Below are 18,566 nucleotides of genomic sequence, written 5' to 3'. Positions count from 1 at the left end.
TGATAATTTACATGTTTTAAGCCTTTAACAGTTTGACCTTGTCTTAAATTTATATGTGGAGGTTATTGAAACTCTTTGGCCTATGCCTGTTAATCAGGCCATACGCGTGTATGAAGAAGAAACATCGACTCTTATGTTTCGATATTGCGCACCATGGCATGGGTTTATAGCTGAATCTATTTTTATTATAGCCTGGTATATCGACTCGTACTTGAGTCCATACCGTACGCTTCTTTATGCAAGCACTCTTACAACACGCGCAGTTAAAATAAATTACTCGAGGCTACATCATGAGTAGATATGTATGTACCATCTGTAGCATATTACCACCGCACAAATTGTTTATTTTCGTATGCGGAACCCAAAACCTCGACAACTGCCGCTCTTGACCGCCATTTTTGACGAAAACGTGCACACGGGCGTACCGTGGTGCGCCCGCGCCGTAACTAGGTCGGTTCAGTGACCCATATGTTTATCTAGCGATTGGCGGAGGAGCGCCAAAGCCGAGCTATCGCGTTCGAGTTTTGGTGCGGGTTATCTGCGAGCAACCTGTCTCTTGCACTATGCGTGTTTACATGGCCTGTGATAGTTTTACATTACTCTTTGTTGTGATACAAATTGCTTTTATGTATTTAAAGGCACCTAAGACATATAAAAATATAAATGCAGGAAGAAAAAATATAAATAGGTCGATAGGTATACTTCCACAGCCTCGTTCCCCAGAACTAAAATTACACATCCTTAAGAAACTACTTGTAATTCCTAACATAACCTTACCTGTGCAGGTTTGTGAAAACCCTCATTTTATTACTCTTACAGTACTTTTAAATCAATCTGTTAATCATTTTAAGAATAAATTATAATTGATTAATGAAACGTCCCCTAATACAAGCAAGGGTCATGTCTTCTAACTAAAAGGACACTTCAAACACAAAACAATAATTAGATGATTAAAATATTTCATCACCGTATTGACTCACTGAATCCAGGAAGAGTCGATATATTTAGCGGAACACCGGAATGAGGTGAAACCCGAAAGCGAAACAAACATCCACGCGTTTTCCTTATTTTGGTTAGGGCCAAATGTGTTTTGTGTGTTCTCGCTTCTAACGATCAAATCGTAGCAACCAGATAGCTATAGTAAACTAAGATTGGTTTGCAAATGGAACTAAAGCCATAGAGGCAAGATTAGGTGAAGATATCAATAAACTGATATAATTAAGTTTACCTGTCAACGCACAAAACTCCGCCCCCCACTGAAGGGCGCCCGAGCATCGTTCGGCGTATTCATACATTCGCCGTTCTCCTCTCACTCGCCGTCAGACACCGCGCCGCACGCACGTACCGCGCTCCTAATTAAATTTTGAAAGTCACCATTGTACTCGTAACATCGTAATAAATAACTGTTCCTGAAAAGCTGGTTTTTATGAAGATTCCCTCCAAGCTTTGGACCTTCGAGCCAAGATTACAACGCAGAAGACCGGCAACGACCTTTGGACTGAGGGAAAGTTATTCAACGGCGGAACCGTTACTTCAAAATCTGAAGAAGGCGCAGTCATCACCACGTCACGTCATCATCGAGCAGCAAAATCGGGGACAACAGAGCGGAGGCTCATCCACGAAAGCTATCACAAGCAGCAAATCGAGGACAACAGAGCAGAGACTCATCCACGAAGGCTGTGACGCACGCAGACGAGGTCCAGGTTGCCTCGCTTCCCGCTTCCACGCAGTTTATCTGATTCTTCATCATCGCTTGCATCTTCTCTTCACTGCACCTACGCTTAAGTATCTTTTTTCATTACATTTTACACAGATCGTTATAATTTTCTCATAACCGCTATAGTTTATTCATTGTCAGTTTTAACTACCCCACTTCATACTAAATTAATTTCTATTCACAATGACGAAATTAGTTGAACTCAAAAGAAAGCGTGGTTCGTATAAAGCTAAGCTTACGCATTTTAAAACCTTTTTAGATAATTTAACAAATCAAACCGAACCAAGTCAAACCCAACTCAGTGATCTCGGCCTCAGACTTTCCACCGTGGAGTCTTGGTACGGAGAGTATGACTCGTTACAAATAGAAATAGAAAGTTCGATGGAAATTTCAGAAACCGAGTGCGAGAGAGAGTACGAGTACCGCGAGAAGTTTGAGGTTGAGTACTTCGCGATCGTCGGCCGCGCTCGAGAGTGGGTAAGCAGGTTCACCTCTGCGCAGCCTGCCAAGGACGACGCAGCCACATCCTCGGTGGCAGGTACTGTCCTTACAGCAGGTACGCCTTCTTTGAATTTGCCCGTTATACAACTACCTACTTTTTCTGGTGATTTTGAGGATTGGCTTAAATTCCACGACACTTTTATTTCATTGATTCATACAAATGACAATATTCCTAGCATTAATAAATTTCACTATTTACAATCTTCATTAAAGGATAAAGCCGCAAGTGTCATAAATTCAGTAGATTTTTCTGCCAACAACTATGAAGTTGCCTGGCGCTTGTTATGTGAAAGATATCATAACAACAAAGTTTTAATCACCAACCACATACAAGCATTGTTTGACATCGAGCCCTTTACAAAGGAATCGTCAGTTTCATTACGAAATCTGATTGACAGCATCAAAAAGAACTTAAGATCTTTAGAGTCTCTTAACGTGAACACGCATAACTGGGACTTGTTAATCATTCATTTGGTTTGTACTAAACTTGATAACGCGACTAGTAGAAAGTGGAAAGAACATACTTGTAGTTCTGACCAATTGCCTGATCTGAACAAATTTATCACTTTCATTAAGAAACGTGCAGAGCTACTTGAAACTGTTAACTTAACGACAGTGAAACGTCGGCATAGCGAACCGGTAAACAATCGCTTACGCGCATTTGTATCAAATGCTAATACAACACAAGTTTCTCATGTGTGCCCATTGTGTAAACAAAGTCATGCCATTTATCAATGTTCTAAATTCAAGTCATTGTCAATTAATTTGAGAATGAATAAAGTGAAACAACTTAAGCTTTGTGTTAATTGCTTGCGCTCGGGACATGAGGTTAATAAGTGTAGGTCCGGTCCGTGCAGGATATGTGCCAAATGGCACAACACAATGTTACACACTGATGTAACGTCAGCAGCGGAGCCGAGTCGACTCGCTCTGCCCGACGCATCCTCCAAACACGACAAAAACACAACGCTGAAAGCTCAGGAAGTCACAGATTCAGCCTCTGTCGATCACGACGACTCGCAGTCATCATACGATGACGACACTTCCAATCACAGTGAGGTCGTACTTTCATCTACTCACAACAACTGCGTTCTCTTGTCCACTGTACTCGTTAATGTGATCGGTAGTGATGGCACTCGTCACACTGCCCGTGCCTTGTTAGACAATGGCAGTACATCCAACTTTATAACAGAGAAATTGAGGCAAAAGTTAAAACTTAATGTTATTTCAACCTCAACTGCAGTGGAAGGGTTAAGTCGTGAGTCTGTACGCATTACAAAGCGTTCTAATGTCACTATTTCCTCCCGCACAGAGAATTACACAACTAACGTTAATTGTTTCATTCTTCAACACATAACTCAAATGTTACCTTCCATACATTTCAATATAGAATCATTAAACATTCCAAACAATATTAATTTAGCCGACCCAACCTTTAACTCGCCTTCCGAGATAGACATGTTACTTAGCGCCGACGTATTCTGGAATGTACTAGGTACTGAACGTATTGCATTGGGCAAAAACAAACCAATACTCAGTAACTCTAAATTCGGTTGGCTTGTATCGGGTGCAATACAGTCGCAACGCACTAATAATAACAATAAATACACACATAATCATACAGTCCACTGTCACTTTATCAACGATATTGAACTTCAAACGTCACTCGATAGATTTTTCGAATTAGAATCTGTACCCGCGCCTCGTAAAACTACTAAACAGGAAAATGATTGCGAACTACATTTTTCAGCAACAACAAAACGACAAAAGGATGGTCGTTTTATTGTACAGATTCCTCTGAAACAGTCACCAGATGTATTAGGTGAGTCATACGACCAAGCACTTACTAGATTTCAATCATTAGAGCGTAGATTTGCTAGAAACTCATTACTTAAAGAAAAATATTGCAACTTTATGCAGGAATACATTGATTTGGGTCACATGTCGCCAGACACAATCATTAATGACGATAAACACAAGTACATATTACCTCACCACGGTGTTTTAAAAGAATCCAGTCTCACAACAAAGTTGAGAGTGGTATTCGATGCTTCAGCGAAAACTACGTCGGGCTTGTCATTTAATAACATTCAAAACATAGGCCCGACTGTACAAGATGATTTAATTACAATTTTAATTCGCTTTCGACAACACAAATATGTAGTTACTTCGGATTGTGAGAAGATGTATCGTTGTGTGCTAGTCGACGAGCAACAAAGATGCTTACAACAAATATTGTGGCGTTTTAATCCCACTCAAGAACTTAAACTATACAAACTTAACACTGTGACGTATGGCACCGCGTCAGCGCCGTACCTCGCCACCCGTTGCCTTGTACAGTTAGGTAGGGAATGTTTAGATCCATTGGTACGCGAAACTATATTGCATGATTTTTATGTAGATGATTATATAAGCGGCCACGACTCTAAAACAACTCTTATTCACATTATTAACGGAGTAATTAAGCAACTTAAAACTGGTCAATTTTATTTAAGAAAATGGCGCTCCAATATTCCTGAAATTTTGAATCATATTGAATGTGATAATACCGACGATGGTTTACTCAAGCTAGTGAATGATGACGACGCAAAAACGTTAGGTTTACGATGGTCTTGGAAATCCGATACATTATTATTTTCAGTCAATAATATAGATTTATCGTCCATCACTCGACTTAGTAAACGATCAATTTTATCAACAATCGGTCAAGTTTTCGACCCGCTAGGTCTCATTAATCCCTGTATTTTACAAGCAAAAATAGTACTACAAACACTTTGGGCTTCTAAGATCTCGTGGGATGACCCACTCCCTCCTGAAATTGAAAAGGAGTGGTTATTATTTTTGAAATCACTGCCACAACTAAACGAAATTGTTATACCACGTCGTATTGTTTGTAACTCACCTGTATGTATCGAAATACACGCCTTTAGCGACGCATCCCAACATGCCTATAGTGCATGTGTATACCTACGCACGGTGTCCGCAGACGGTAGCATTACTGTACAACTCGTAATGGCTAAAAGCAAGGTCGCTCCCCTAAAAGGTACTACGATACCTCGATTGGAGTTATGTGGCGCATTATTAGCAGTTAGGCTTGTAGAAAAGGTCAAGTCTGCATTAAGACTTACAATAAATCGTTGTTTGTTTTGGTGCGACTCTGCAATCGTCCTAGGATGGATTCGAACCCCCAGGTCGACCTTAAAGACCTTCGTGTTAAATAGAATTAATGAAATTACAGATCACACTGACTCAGATGTATGGAGATACGTACCTACCGATTTGAACCCGGCTGACATCGGTTCTAGGGGGTGTAACGCCAAACAGTTACAGTGCTCATCACTGTGGTTCTCCGGCCCATCATATTTGTTGCTAGCTGAGTCTCAATGGCCCACTCAGTTGAATTATACACCGACTGATTTACCGGAAACTAAGTTACAGTGTAAACTGGCCTCTGCGCAACTTAACTATTATGAAAATTACTCAGATTTTAATAGGTTACAGCGGGTCACAGCTTACTTATTGAGATTCATACATAATTGTCAAAAACCTAGTAATAAATTCAGCGGTCACCTAAAAGTGAATGAATTGAATCGTGCCACTTATGCATTGTGTAGATTTGTTCAGACAGACAACTTTCCGGACGAATTGGGTTCTTTATGTAATGAAAGGCCACTACACTTAAAATCAAAAATCTTAAACTTGAATCCATTCATATCTAATGAAAACATAATTCGTGTCGGTGGCAGATTGTCTAACTCCAATTATGACTATAATACAAAACACCCAGTTATGCTTCACGCGTCACATCATATTACTAAATTAATATTTAAATATTATCATAAAATCCTAATGCACCCAGGGCCCCAATTGTTATTGTCAATCATTAGGCATAGGTTTTGGGTAGTGGGAGGCCGTAACTTAGCTAGAAAAATAACACATGAATGTCACACATGTTGTAGATTCACAGGCAAGACTATTCAGCCTATAATGGCCAGCCTTCCAAATGAACGACTTTATAGTCAATTTCCTTTCTTTAATACAGCTGTAGATTATGCAGGTCCAATTTTGATTGCCAATAGAAAGGGTAGGGGTTGTCAATTAATTAAGTCATACATTTGCGTATTTGTCTGCCTTGCTGTAAGGGCAGTGCACCTGGAACTGGTCACAGATCTGAGCACGGAGTCATTCATGGCTGCCTTGAACAGATTTATATCGCGCAGGGGTAAGCCCAGCTTTATCTATTCCGACAACGGAACTAATTTCGTAGGGGCCGCCAATGAATTAGCTAAATTTTTACGTGTAAAGTGTAATGATTTAAGTGAAAAGGCAGCGGAGCAGTCTATAATCTTTAAATTTTCACCCGCATACAGTCCCCATTTCAACGGCTTAGCCGAAAGTTCTGTTAAATCTATTAAACACCACTTAAAGCGAGTTACTTCAATGACTAATTTAATCTATGAAGAAATGAATACCGTTCTTATAGGTATAGAAGGAATTCTAAATTCACGTCCCCTAACTCCCCTCTCATCTGATCCTAACGACCTGGTACCTCTGACGCCTGCTCACTTTCTTATCGGACGAACACTCACAATGTTGCCTCATCCTCAGATTGCTGAAGAAGACCCCGCCAGGATACAAACGTTGCCACGTTATCGTCGCGCTCAGGCGCTCATAACGCATTTCTGGAATCGTTACTACCTAGAATACATTTCAGACTTGCAGAAGAGAACAAAGTGGCAATCAACCAAAGGTGGAGAGCTGCGCATTGGAGACCTGGTGGTGGTGAAAGACGACCGCCTCCCACCTAACCGCTGGCTGCTGGGACGAGTTGCCTGCCTCCATCCCGGCCGTGACAGCATCGCCCGCGTCGTGGACGTCAACACATCGGCAGGAGTATTGCGAAGGGCATACAACAGACTTTGCCCACTACCCTGATCATTTTAAACGCTTCAGCGTTTCAACCCGGGGAGCCTGTCAACGCACAAAACTCCGCCCCCCACTGAAGGGCGCCCGAGCATCGTTCGGCGTATTCATACATTCGCCGTTCTCCTCTCACTCGCCGTCAGACACCGCGCCGCACGCACGTACCGCGCTCCTAATTAAATTTTGAAAGTCACCATTGTACTCGTAACATCGTAATAAATAACTGTTCCTGAAAAGCTGGTTTTTATGAAGATTCCCTCCATTAGCTCTACCTTGTTTCATATCAATTGCCACAGGCTTTTCTTATCCTTTCAAAAACTACGGGTATTTATAAAACCATGCAAATAAAATTACATTTAAAATGGGCTCGTTGATTTTTCCTAATAAAATGTAGAGCACACTAAAAGGAACGTTAATAGAGCTCATAAAAATAAACAATCCTAAATGGCAGCTGCATTTCACCTTTCGTCAAAACTTTCACCGGGCAAACCGCGAGATTAATCTTGCTGATAAAATCTACTTATTTGACAAATGCGTGTCATACCGATATCTAAACTACAAAGCAACAAGGCAAAACAAACCTTATTATTAGCCAGTTAGGAACTACGACTGAAAACAGTTGGAATATATTTCATTTGTGATGTTACCGTTCATGAAGGACAGAGAAAGCGGGAAAGGATGTGTAGAACTGACGTCACTTGCGTTAAAACAAAACGGTTTCGCGATAAGAGTTTTAGTATTCGTAGATAAAAGGAAGTAAAGGTATTTTAGTTTGTTTAGCAGAAGTAGGTAAAGACACAGTTTATATTTGTTACAGCAGACCGATAACAAACTTCAATAGGACATCACAAACTCGCTATCATTAGTAATTGAGCTCAAATGTTGGACCAACGCTTGATATATGGTCAATAAAATGCAACTAGTTCACATATTTACTGACACTGATACCTATTATTCTAGAAACTATAAATAATTCCTAGATGGACAGAGATGACTTTATCTACATACTTGTATTAAGCTTATGCTAGTTTTCTTGGAAGTTCATAGCAACAAATAATTCAGAATCAGATAATTTGTTTTTCTCAACTACACATATCTTGGGCTGATGGTTTCGGACTGGGTGGTAATTGGATAGCGAGTGATGGATGTTTCGCAACTGATCCTAGGCACTGCACAATTATGCACAATCATAATATTCAGTAGCATAGTCTATGCAGTTGTAGTAACCTAAGCTGGTTACCTTCAAACACTTGAAGCGACTATCGCCCTTCGTTTTCGTTAGCGCCGTCCATACTTTACCTTTATGAAGGTGAACGTCGATTCTGTACCCAGCTAAATTCATCATTCGCTAGTTCTGTCCCCCTCGTTCTACAATAGTATAAGTAAGAGTGAGCGGGACGTGTTAGATTCGATATTGTTATTAGTAGTTTAACACGCAGCGAGCCTAAGGTCGCTCGGACAAAACGTCTATGCGTCAACGAACGCTTGCAAGGTGATGCATTGTGACTAGGAATGTATAAATGCAGTGATGCCATCTATGTGCGCAATAGACGCTCAGTGAAAAATCGTTTATGCATACACGTAACGTTTACATAAATGTAACGGATCTTTATTTCAATGATTCATTGGATTAAACTCTCAATACATTAGAAGCTTCGATATGATTCCAAACTATTTGATAGTCATATTACAGCCTGCTTTTCCATCGTTTAGTACAGCAATGGAAAAAATAGAATCACGCGTAGTCAAATGATATCTGAATAATGCAACAGAAATTAGAATATTTATAGCCAAATAAAATTACAATACTAAATTAAGTTAATTTTAGTTTTGCTGCTCGAGCTTTGTTTATCTTTTAAAATGAATGTCATTGTTAATATAGGTAATAGAGACGATAATGCTTTCTAAGAATCTAATAACGCTTTTGATGACTACATTATAAGTAATAAAACCAAGAACTCGCAAATTACGATATAATAGTGGGTTAATCGATTAATTTATCCTTCTGTTTCGGAGTGTCATTGACTATAATAAAATGAATCTTAAATTACTTTCGTGGTGTTAGTTTGTAACTTTAATTAGTAATTAGATTTTGCGATATACAACTATATTTAGACTTGTTTATGACTTTATTCAGTCAATGTAAATATATGTTTTGATCAGTCTTAATAATTGGTTTCAAATTGAATAATTACAAAAATGACAACATTGATAGCAACGTTTCTTACCTAAGCGTAACTAACTCTACCATTTTAAGCATGATGTTTTGGATTTTCAATACAAGCTTTTTTCGTCAATGTTGATACTTCAGATTTAGATTATTAGCTACAGTTCTGTTCGAACAGTTTTGATTTGCAGTGACCGTGACAAATAACCAATTACATAAAAAACTGGTAACACACGCAGGCTCAAATTATATGACAGTTAGTCATCATCAGGCAAGCGCAGAGGCGGCCGCATGAAATTAGGGTCAATGATGATAAGACCATAAAATCATCTAACATTGTGTATAGTAAATGCCTACACACGTATCATAAAATGCATAGTGTGATTGTCTGAGCTATAAAGTGTCATTAATAAATGTACTCTGACACCACTGAACAACACTATAGGCTGACATTCAGATCAAGACTGTCTGACCATTAAATAATAAATGTCCATAGGTACTGCTCCATCCAGTCCCAAACTAAGCAAAGCTTGTGTACTATTTGTACGGATATACTCGTACATAAACATAAATATACAAGTATGTATAATTATTATACATCTATACAAACAGATACGTTCATGCACACAACATTGATATTGTGCGGGAATCAAAACCTGCAAGCTCTAGCATAATAGTCCGCCGGTACACGAACCACCAGCCAGGGGGTTGCCAAATCCTGGAAACGTCTTAGGCCCGCTTTTTAGGTTTCTGTTGATATTTTGGCTTGAGCATGCTCATAATATAAACTTTTAATACTAAATTCATCCTTAAGTAAAAGGTGAGTGCTCAAGCTAGAAATCTCAATTCAGAAACCGGGCCTTAAAAAAAACTATGTTATTTTAAAATTGACAAATATGAGAGACATTTAATGCCTCTGCTAAGCTATTTCGTTGGCAACGTTAAATGCAGTCGTTGGCGGTCAGGTGTCGCGTATGATAGGGTTTCCCACGCGCTAGCTTGGTCCAAGGCTGTCTCTGTGAGTTATGATTGCGAATTATCCAGTAACAAAATTATTTTGTCGCACGATTTTCGTGATAGGCAACAAAACCAATGCCGTATTTGAGACAGAAAACTCTGACTCTACATAGAGTTTGTATATCTATAAAATCTCCTGGGTTTTATACTTACAAGAACATAAAATACCCCCCAGGCCCAGAGTCAGGCTATTTATTGCCCCTGGACAGTGTCCCTGGACAGTATTGGACAGTATCCTGAAGCATAATAAATGTTAGAGATCAGACTGTCAGTTCCCGTGATTAATTGCATTTTATTAGCGGATATTCATAACCAATGTTATCCAAAGTGTAACTCCAAAGAAATTTAAAAAAAAATCAGCAATTATTAATTAATTCAGAAAAAAATGTCCTAAAGAGTTGACAACGCTGTTAATCAGCATCATTGCCCGGTTAAATTCCTTAATCTCCAAAGGTGAACGATCTTTTAACCGAAACTAAATCAAATCAAAGACATTCTTATGGAAAGTGAGCGCAACGGACCTATAAATAGATACTGACCTTTCGCTCAACGGATGCGTCAGCCAAAGTTGCGTGATGTAACGGAGAATACTGACAAACACACACGGACATACACAAACCGTATACGGATATGCGTCCGTGCCTGTGACACACTCGTACAAGAACCACGATCGGCGGTCATCGAAAGAGAAAGTGGTTAAGGTCTCAGTGGTGCCTGACCGGTGGCAATAATAGTGATGCTTTACAAACCCCATCGATAATTATAATCTCAAATAAAAAAAAATATCGATACAAATGTTTAAATTGTCAAATATATCAATGAGAATGATCTAAATGCTGTTTTCACAAAAGTTATACAGCTATTTAATCTATGTCATCTAAACTGTAATGTTTTATTACCCGTTCATAATAATAAGTTATACTCTATCATGCTTCCGTACACTTTCACTAAGATTGTCTCGTTTGATGAACAAGCGCCGGGTAGAAAGTATAGCCTAGTGAGGCTTGTATGTATGTTTAAGTTATTATGCATACTTTTTCCAAGTACTTATGTTAGTCAAGCATTGTAAATAACTACTTATTAAGATTAGCTTAGCTTTAAGGTTTCGTAAGACATGAAATATATCGTGGGAAAGAGTATAAGAAAATGATAGGAATAGTTTCGTTAAGAATTGCTCAAAAACTTTAGTGCCCTAAAATATTTTTGATCGATTACATTACTAAAGTTCAATCGATAGTTTTAGAGTCATCGACCATCGCAACACTAGCTTACGGGATCGGGGGTCGCCCTACGAGCGGTACCGTAGCTTACGCCGAGTACCGTTGCCGGCGCGCGCGCCTCCCCGACACAACCTAGACCGATTACTCTCGCTTTCGATCCACGCTTTTTGTCTCGCTCTCGTTTCTATCACCCGCCTTTCTTTTGTTAGGAGACAATGAACTTTCTTGCCATTTACTAATATTTCGCCTTTTGTGTTTTATATAATGCAGAGCACATTAATCATTCAATAAGTGAAGGTGTAGAAAGTGCTCTACACTTTTTTTGATGTCCGAATTTAAAATCATATAACACAATAATTGTTGTAATTTCAGGAAAATCCGCTTGTAATATTAAGGCTGGATTGCACCATCTTACTTTGACTTTAACAAACGTCCAAAATCTGTCAAACTCTGTACAAAAATCATCGGTTATCGCTGAAGTTTTCGTCAAAGTTAGGTGGTGCAACTCAGCCTAAGAGTCAGTAAGATTGACTTATTAGGTAGGTAGAGCTTATTATAGCGACCGAAAAAGAGTTTAATTTATGAATCCCAAACACATATAAAAACTGGCCAAAAATTGTAAGCATTTGAAACAGGTGAGTCAATTTTTATAGATTTTATCGCCGTTTTACGGTTTTTAAAATTATATATTTGCGGTCAAAACACAAAGCTGACCAAAATAAAATCGCGTGAGGCAAGTATCCAAAAAACTTAAACCTTGACCACGGCGGCTGACATTAACGCTTGCCTTTCACGGTTCGCTCAGGTGTCCGTTGTATAACTCACTTTCCATTTCTTCGGCGTGGTAAGCCTCATGTAAAACAGAGAACATGCCTCGTAGGTCACATGTCTGATTTCGTTCATGTTTGCGCGAAGTTCAACAAGCTCTACGATTAGATTTATTCACAACAATGTATCTGGGTTGGGCTACGTTCGAAGTCGATTGGGAAGTGTGTAAGATCATGAAATTAGAAATTGGATTATATTTGTTTACACGTCAAACAACAAAGTGAAATACTTACTAAAAAGCTTTGTGATTATTAAACTCATTCATTGGATTCCAATGTCAATGCCATTCGAGAAATAACACTTGTAATTTATGCTTTAAAGAAATAGCTTCATCAAAAATGTACTCATCATGTTAATGGTAATCATTTATCAACATCATTTTGTATGATGAAGCACAATTTCAATATGGACATTATTTTAAGTCTATTCCTCTTCGTTTTCACATTAATATTGCAATTTTAATTTATAAAAGTTGATTGGAAAAGTCCGCCCACTCCTCGTGAGACTCTAGAGAATTTGCCATTGTTTTAAAAGACCGAGACAATATCAAGTTGCTTGGAAAATAATACCTATTAGATATTAAAAAAAAATTGACTGAGCTAATGCACAGTACAATAAGCTCATGAGGTTATTTTGCAATACAATACCTATTATCTTAACGATACATAACTGAAGACTCAAAAACTTGGTAGTTTTCAGGACCGAAAAATTATATCAGTCAGCCTCTGTCAGTTAACTACTAGATATTAGTAAACTACGCCATAGTTTACCTAAGCAATACTTTATCTGAAACTGTTTCATCAATTTCTCCTCTGCCAACTCTGCCGTGGACATTTCTTTAGGTATTCTATATGCTCTTTAGATTCGTTGTGCTCGAGGCTTTATTCGCGATGTCGTCTTGCGAAACGCGGACTCGACGGCGAGTTAAGGTCGCCAATGTGTGGCAATTTTCCCATTTCGAAGAGAAGTAAAACCTTGACCTAGGAATTAAATTCCGTTTCGTCACTCTCTCAGCTTGATACATATTGCAATCCCAGTCCGTTTTATAATACGGTAAACAAGTGTGAGTAATCGGCTTAAAATAAAGTCTCTTTCACTTTCAAGACAATATTTACGGTTTCGGACGTCACACTTTTAAAAGGATGTGTAACTGAAAGAATACGTTACTCATCTTCTCGCAATTTTTCTCATATACCAATTCAAGCGCCAATATTAATATTTGATGTATATCTGACTTGCGAATATCTAAATTAATAATCTAACATTATAAAAATATTCGACTTCAATTGTTTTCGGCTTTAGTTCCCACCATCCGCCGCTAGATGTCGGCGCAGTCACGTCGGAGCGCGCGCGCAGCTCTTGCGCCACCACCGCGGGCGCTTTACGCAACGCGGCCATTCACCCCGGAAGGCGTTTTCCTCGCAGTTTCTTTAGCAGTGTGTTACTGTGGCGATCGCGTGATACGTTCGCGTGTTGAATAAGTGCCCGCCACCCCTCGCCGGATTTGAACCGCTAAAACTGCAGACCTAATTCTTATATCGCATGAGACAGATATAAGCACAGATGCACTTAATGCCAACTCTTAGGGACATTATTAGACATTTTAAAGTAACATTCTAAAATGGTAGGAGTACGTAATCTCACGGTATCTTGTTTTTGTAACAGATGCAGTAGATAAATGTGCAATTTAATTTAATGCTGTAATTAAACTCGTGTTATGAAACTGAGTTATCTCTGTGTTTATTAACACCATTCATAGTTTATACCGCGTTTTTATGCCTGTTTTTGTAGAGCTAGTATGTAGGGTAAAAGGCGTATTTTTAAGATACTGTATTTCTAATAATTAGTACAATGTGAAGTTTTGAATCATGTAAATAAAAACATCCTGTTGCTGATGGCGTGTGTAAACACTAATCGACAATGACATTAATAAAAATGTTAGGCCAGTTCACTCTGAAAGAGTTCATACTTTTTACGGTCTCATTCATCTTTCGTTTGGAGTGGGTCGTTAAGCGCAGAATGCAGTCGTTTTGTCAATGTTTCCACACTGCAATTTATTTTTATGCGTGTTTAGTGACGCGTCGTCGTGCCTGACTGACCGACTTATCGCCTTCATCTTACACTTAATTGATGAAATATTCATTCTGATTTATTGATTTTAAATTAAAACAGATTGTAACTGAATCACAAAGCTTATTTTTCTTACTCATTCAGCTGCCTTAATAAAATAACGATGTTACGAAAACACATTTTCATATTTTTCATGAAGCAATTTTTCAGTATCTTAAAATTTTCATACCGTTTTATAATCGTTCGAAATATGAAATAACAAATAAATATTCCTATTTTTATTCTGCACGAGTATCAATGTAAAATCTATTAGGAAAAGCAATATTTCAAAAGCTTTTCCTATTTGCTATGACATTTTCATTTGTCAAAGCAATGCTCTTTAGATCACATGTTTACACATGCTTTACAAGCTTACAGAACACGTTGCAGTTATTTTAAAATATATCAGCCAGTAAACAAGTACTAACCTACAGTCATTGTGACTGATGTGGTGCCGTCGCTAATATTTCGAAGCGGGTTAACGATTTCATGTGAAAATTACTTTTAGTGCTGTGTCCTAGTACATGTTTCGCAACAGAGTGAGTCAATTGTAGTAGTTAACTTATTGGCTTTGGACGTTAGTTTTAATAAAGCTATTTAAATGTATTATTGACCTTATTTTGGTGTGAGGAAGAAAGGAATAATCTTACTTGAATGGAATACCATTTGAGATGACAATTTAAGACCTTTTTCAAATCGTGAATAGAACGACTCACTCATGTCCTATCTTACATACCTAAAACTTTCCTGATAGTTGTATTCTTATCCGAAGTGCAGTTAACGTTAACTTTAATATTCTCTTATTAAAGTTAATCTTAACTCTTAACACTTTATTTAAAATAACTTTTTGTACTTTCTGTGCAACACTTCAAAAAGATTCTTTGATCTATGTCCTGAACAAACATAAGTTTACCGTTTGTAAAATGCTATTTTCGTTTTCATACCTGCCTGCACACCCCGTACACTTTTAAAAGGGAACTTTGGGCAAGTGTAGATTAATACAGGCTTTTTACAGCGTGTAAGCGGGTCGTTCCAGACGGTTTGCCAAGCTTTTGAAGTAAATGACTGGACCTCGCGACTGAATACTCCAAGGCTTGGGAGCTTTTGATAGGACGCGACGAATTATATTTCACACCACAAAATGGGTGTAGCTTACTAAATACTTTGTTGTTTTTTGCTACAATCATACCTGGGACTAAGTGACTTTTACTTTATTAAAGTAATGAGCCCACATTTCATAGGAATTGTAATAAAAAGGACTTTTTAATGAATTTTGCGAATGATACAAAATTTATTATATTGTAGATCGAGAATATTATCTTAGACTTAGGAAATTGCAACATGTTTAATACATACAGTATACACAGCATATAGGTTGTCAATACTCTATAGGATACAGGTAGGTTTTTAATTGGCTCTATAATTTTCGTTATCGAAATCATGCATAGCTACATATATTAATTTCCACCATATTAAGAAAAATATTGACTTTTTCTTGGAATTAGTCTCAAAAGTCCAATATTTACATAACGTATGACATTGCGCTGCGCTTGCGCAAGGATGCACCGGTCGGACCCGCCTTCTTGCGAAACCGTCCATATCGCGTCCGTGTTCAGCAGCTAAAGTCAATCAAACTTGATCCTTATGAACTTTATATTCTCTTGTTTTGCATTACCGATATAATCGTGATGAACTAGAACAAAAGTGTTTTACTGATTTCCCACGATTAAAAAAAAACATCCTTTAGTTTCATAATTATACCATTTGGAAACAGAAGGGCCAAGTCAGACCATAAAGTCGAAGAAGTGCCTAATAAAGTAAATTGCTTTAAAATTAAGTATCCATGATTGCAGTTGTGTTAGAATAATGAGATGCTGTAGCTCTACCTTCCGCCATAATTATATTCTATGTAGTAAAATCAAAGTTATCATTATGCGCTAATGTCGCTAATAAAGTGATAATTGCCTCATAAATAACAATGTTTCATAAAATGTTTATAAATATCGTAATCAACTAGCATTTTCAGTTGAAAATATGTACACATCGTGATAATGTGTTTCTCCAATAAACTCTACTCAGAGTAAGCGCACCTCACTATGTACAGTGCAAAAATTGTAATGGTTTCGTAATATGCTAATTCGTAGTGATGTAGCAGCATTTCGGAATACTTTATTATCGGTGGTTGTCCTTGAAATAGAGGAATATCTATAAATACTATTTCTGATGACTTCGAAAATATAAAAGCAATTTACTTGCATCATTGCATCATTGATGGGTTCGTTTTATTGATAGATGGTTTAATTTAACTGAATCACAAAAACATAGTTAATTTTTGACTTAAGAAGTAAACTTGACTGACCCTGACACTACCGAAATCATAAAATGAAAGCAGTGAATTCATTTGCCATCAAAACCCTTTATGACATCGATATTCAATCGAGTTTCAAGTGACATCACTATCCAAACTGAGTGCTCAAAGCTCGCAAAGTTGCCAAATGCAAATTGAAAAGTGATTTGAAGATGATCGCAAGCTAGCATTGTTCGCTGTTACCCAACATCCCGCTGGTGCTAATACTCGTAAATTAAAACATCTCTTTAATATAGCCGTCCCAAATAAACAAGGGTAAAGACCTTTTACGTAACGCAGTTACGTGGGCCTGGTGAGAGGCAATGTCAGCATTGCAGCCGCCATTATGGCGAGTTGGTAGTCGCAACACACACGACATAAGAGGGCGCTACTGGCGATCGTGTTCGTACTTTAGGGTAGGAAACCACTGCTCTGTGACCTTAACCTTCACTGTAACTTGTTGAGTTATTTATAATTTTAACAATGATTATATTGTATTTTTAAACTGTATGACTGTACAGATTTGTATGGTATTGTTTATGTAGAAAGAAAATATTACACTAATATGGTGTAGGTATATGAAGCATACATATCCATCCATGTCTACTTACCCTATCACTGCTTTACCCTTTAGAAATCTGAAATAGAGACTTCTTTGGAAAACTTTAAGCATAATAAAGTATACATATACTCAAATATACTTTGCTATAAAAGGTAAAAAAAACATGATAACGTGTGAAAGTAAAAAATAATATGGAGCTGTTGTCGTCTTAGTTCGATTTTATATAACATCCCAAATATGTAGTTTACTTCCAATTGCTTGTACATCGTTCTTATTGGCGAATTGAGCATAACGAGAGTGCATTATTAGCGCAATCCAAAATGTAGAGGTCGATTAATATCTGAACATTCAACTGTAACAATTTCAAAATGTTTTGTAACTTTTAAGATGTTTTCAAGGCTAGCACTTGATTGTATTGAATAAGGAAACGCAGCGAAGACGATGAGCTAGATATTTATTTTTACTTTGTAATTTCTGTCTATCTACGTAACTACAGGTTGACTTTGAAATTGGATTTGTCTCATATTTGGGGAATGTACTATGTATCATGAGTAGTCTTATTTTAAAAGGACGATTTCAAAGTGACCCTGTATATTCATTAGTTACACTTAGTTGTATAATCAGAAAAGTCTAAAGTCTAAAGTTTTTAAGTGTCTCTGTCTTGTCTCGTTTGATGATTACAGTAGTATAATGTCACGTTTGCAAAATATGTTGCTATTCAGACAGATTCTAATTCTACAGCGATTTCACAACACAGGCAATGCATTATCAAGGTTCCTCTAGCGTCTTTGGTTTAAATTCGTCTTTTGTTTCGCTGTGTTATGTGCCTAAAAAGGTCAATGAACAGCCTCGACGTTTCTACAACCGCATACTGTATTCAAGAACGTTATTTAACTCGTAAAGTGTTAATTTAAATACGCATTTATTACAAACGAATAAGGTTTTGACTACATTGTTGCAATGGTGAATAGACGCCGTTCTGTTTTGTGATTTGTACTATGATGTTCGCGATGCTCGCGGTCGTAACGGGTGGCTTGAGTTTATGTAATTTGAACTCCAATTGTATTGTGTTAAGAGTCACATTTGTGGTGAGTTATACTGGTGGTTAGGGCGTGTTAGATTGGATTGAAAGTTTGGCAGTGACGGCCAAAATGTTAGTTTGTTTATCGTCGGCG

The 18,566-nt window shown here is 37.8% G+C and overlaps 2 protein-coding genes across 4 annotated transcripts in view; both read left to right on the top strand.

Annotated features, from left to right (window-relative positions):
• Hr4 (nuclear hormone receptor 4) overlaps positions 1–18,566 on the top strand; it is a 112,288-nt gene that overhangs the window by 59,433 nt on the left and 34,289 nt on the right. The gene's annotated exons all lie outside the window — the stretch shown is intronic.
• Positions 1,234–7,377, top strand: LOC114365350 (uncharacterized). Of its 3 annotated transcripts, none has more exons than XM_028321887.1 (3): positions 1,234–1,697; positions 2,112–2,194; positions 6,827–7,377. In XM_028321887.1, the coding sequence occupies exons 1-3, from the start codon at positions 1,427–1,429 to the stop codon at positions 7,151–7,153; spliced, it is 681 nt and encodes a 226-aa protein (XP_028177688.1). In that variant the 5' UTR covers positions 1,234–1,426; the 3' UTR covers positions 7,154–7,377. The 3 variants fall into 3 exon arrangements, with proteins under 3 accessions (XP_028177688.1, XP_028177689.1, XP_028177690.1); XM_028321888.1 differs by having other exon boundaries at positions 2,112–2,273; positions 6,827–6,912; XM_028321889.1 differs by having other exon boundaries at positions 2,112–2,255; positions 6,827–6,909.

Source organism: Ostrinia furnacalis, unplaced genomic scaffold (genome assembly GCF_004193835.3).
Source record: "Ostrinia furnacalis isolate ACB-3 unplaced genomic scaffold, ASM419383v2 OfSCF7584, whole genome shotgun sequence".
Taxonomy (NCBI): domain Eukaryota; kingdom Metazoa; phylum Arthropoda; class Insecta; order Lepidoptera; family Crambidae; genus Ostrinia; species Ostrinia furnacalis.
Note: the sequence above shows the minus strand (reverse complement) of the source record. Positions and strands in the feature narration are given on the sequence as shown.

What these genes read in the sequence shown, in the direction of transcription:
- LOC114365350 (XM_028321887.1), top strand. Translation starts at nt 1,427, where the DNA reads ATGAAGATTCCCTCCAAGCTTTGGACCTTCGAGCCAAGATTACAACGC. An exon ending in CTGTGACGCACGCAGACGAG is followed by an intron (nt 1,698 to 2,111) that starts GTCCAGGTTGCC and finishes TGGAAATTTCAG; the next exon opens with AAACCGAGTGCGAGAGAGAG. An exon ending in TCGGCCGCGCTCGAGAGTGG is followed by an intron (nt 2,195 to 6,826) that starts GTAAGCAGGTTC and finishes CCTCATCCTCAG; the next exon opens with ATTGCTGAAGAAGACCCCGC.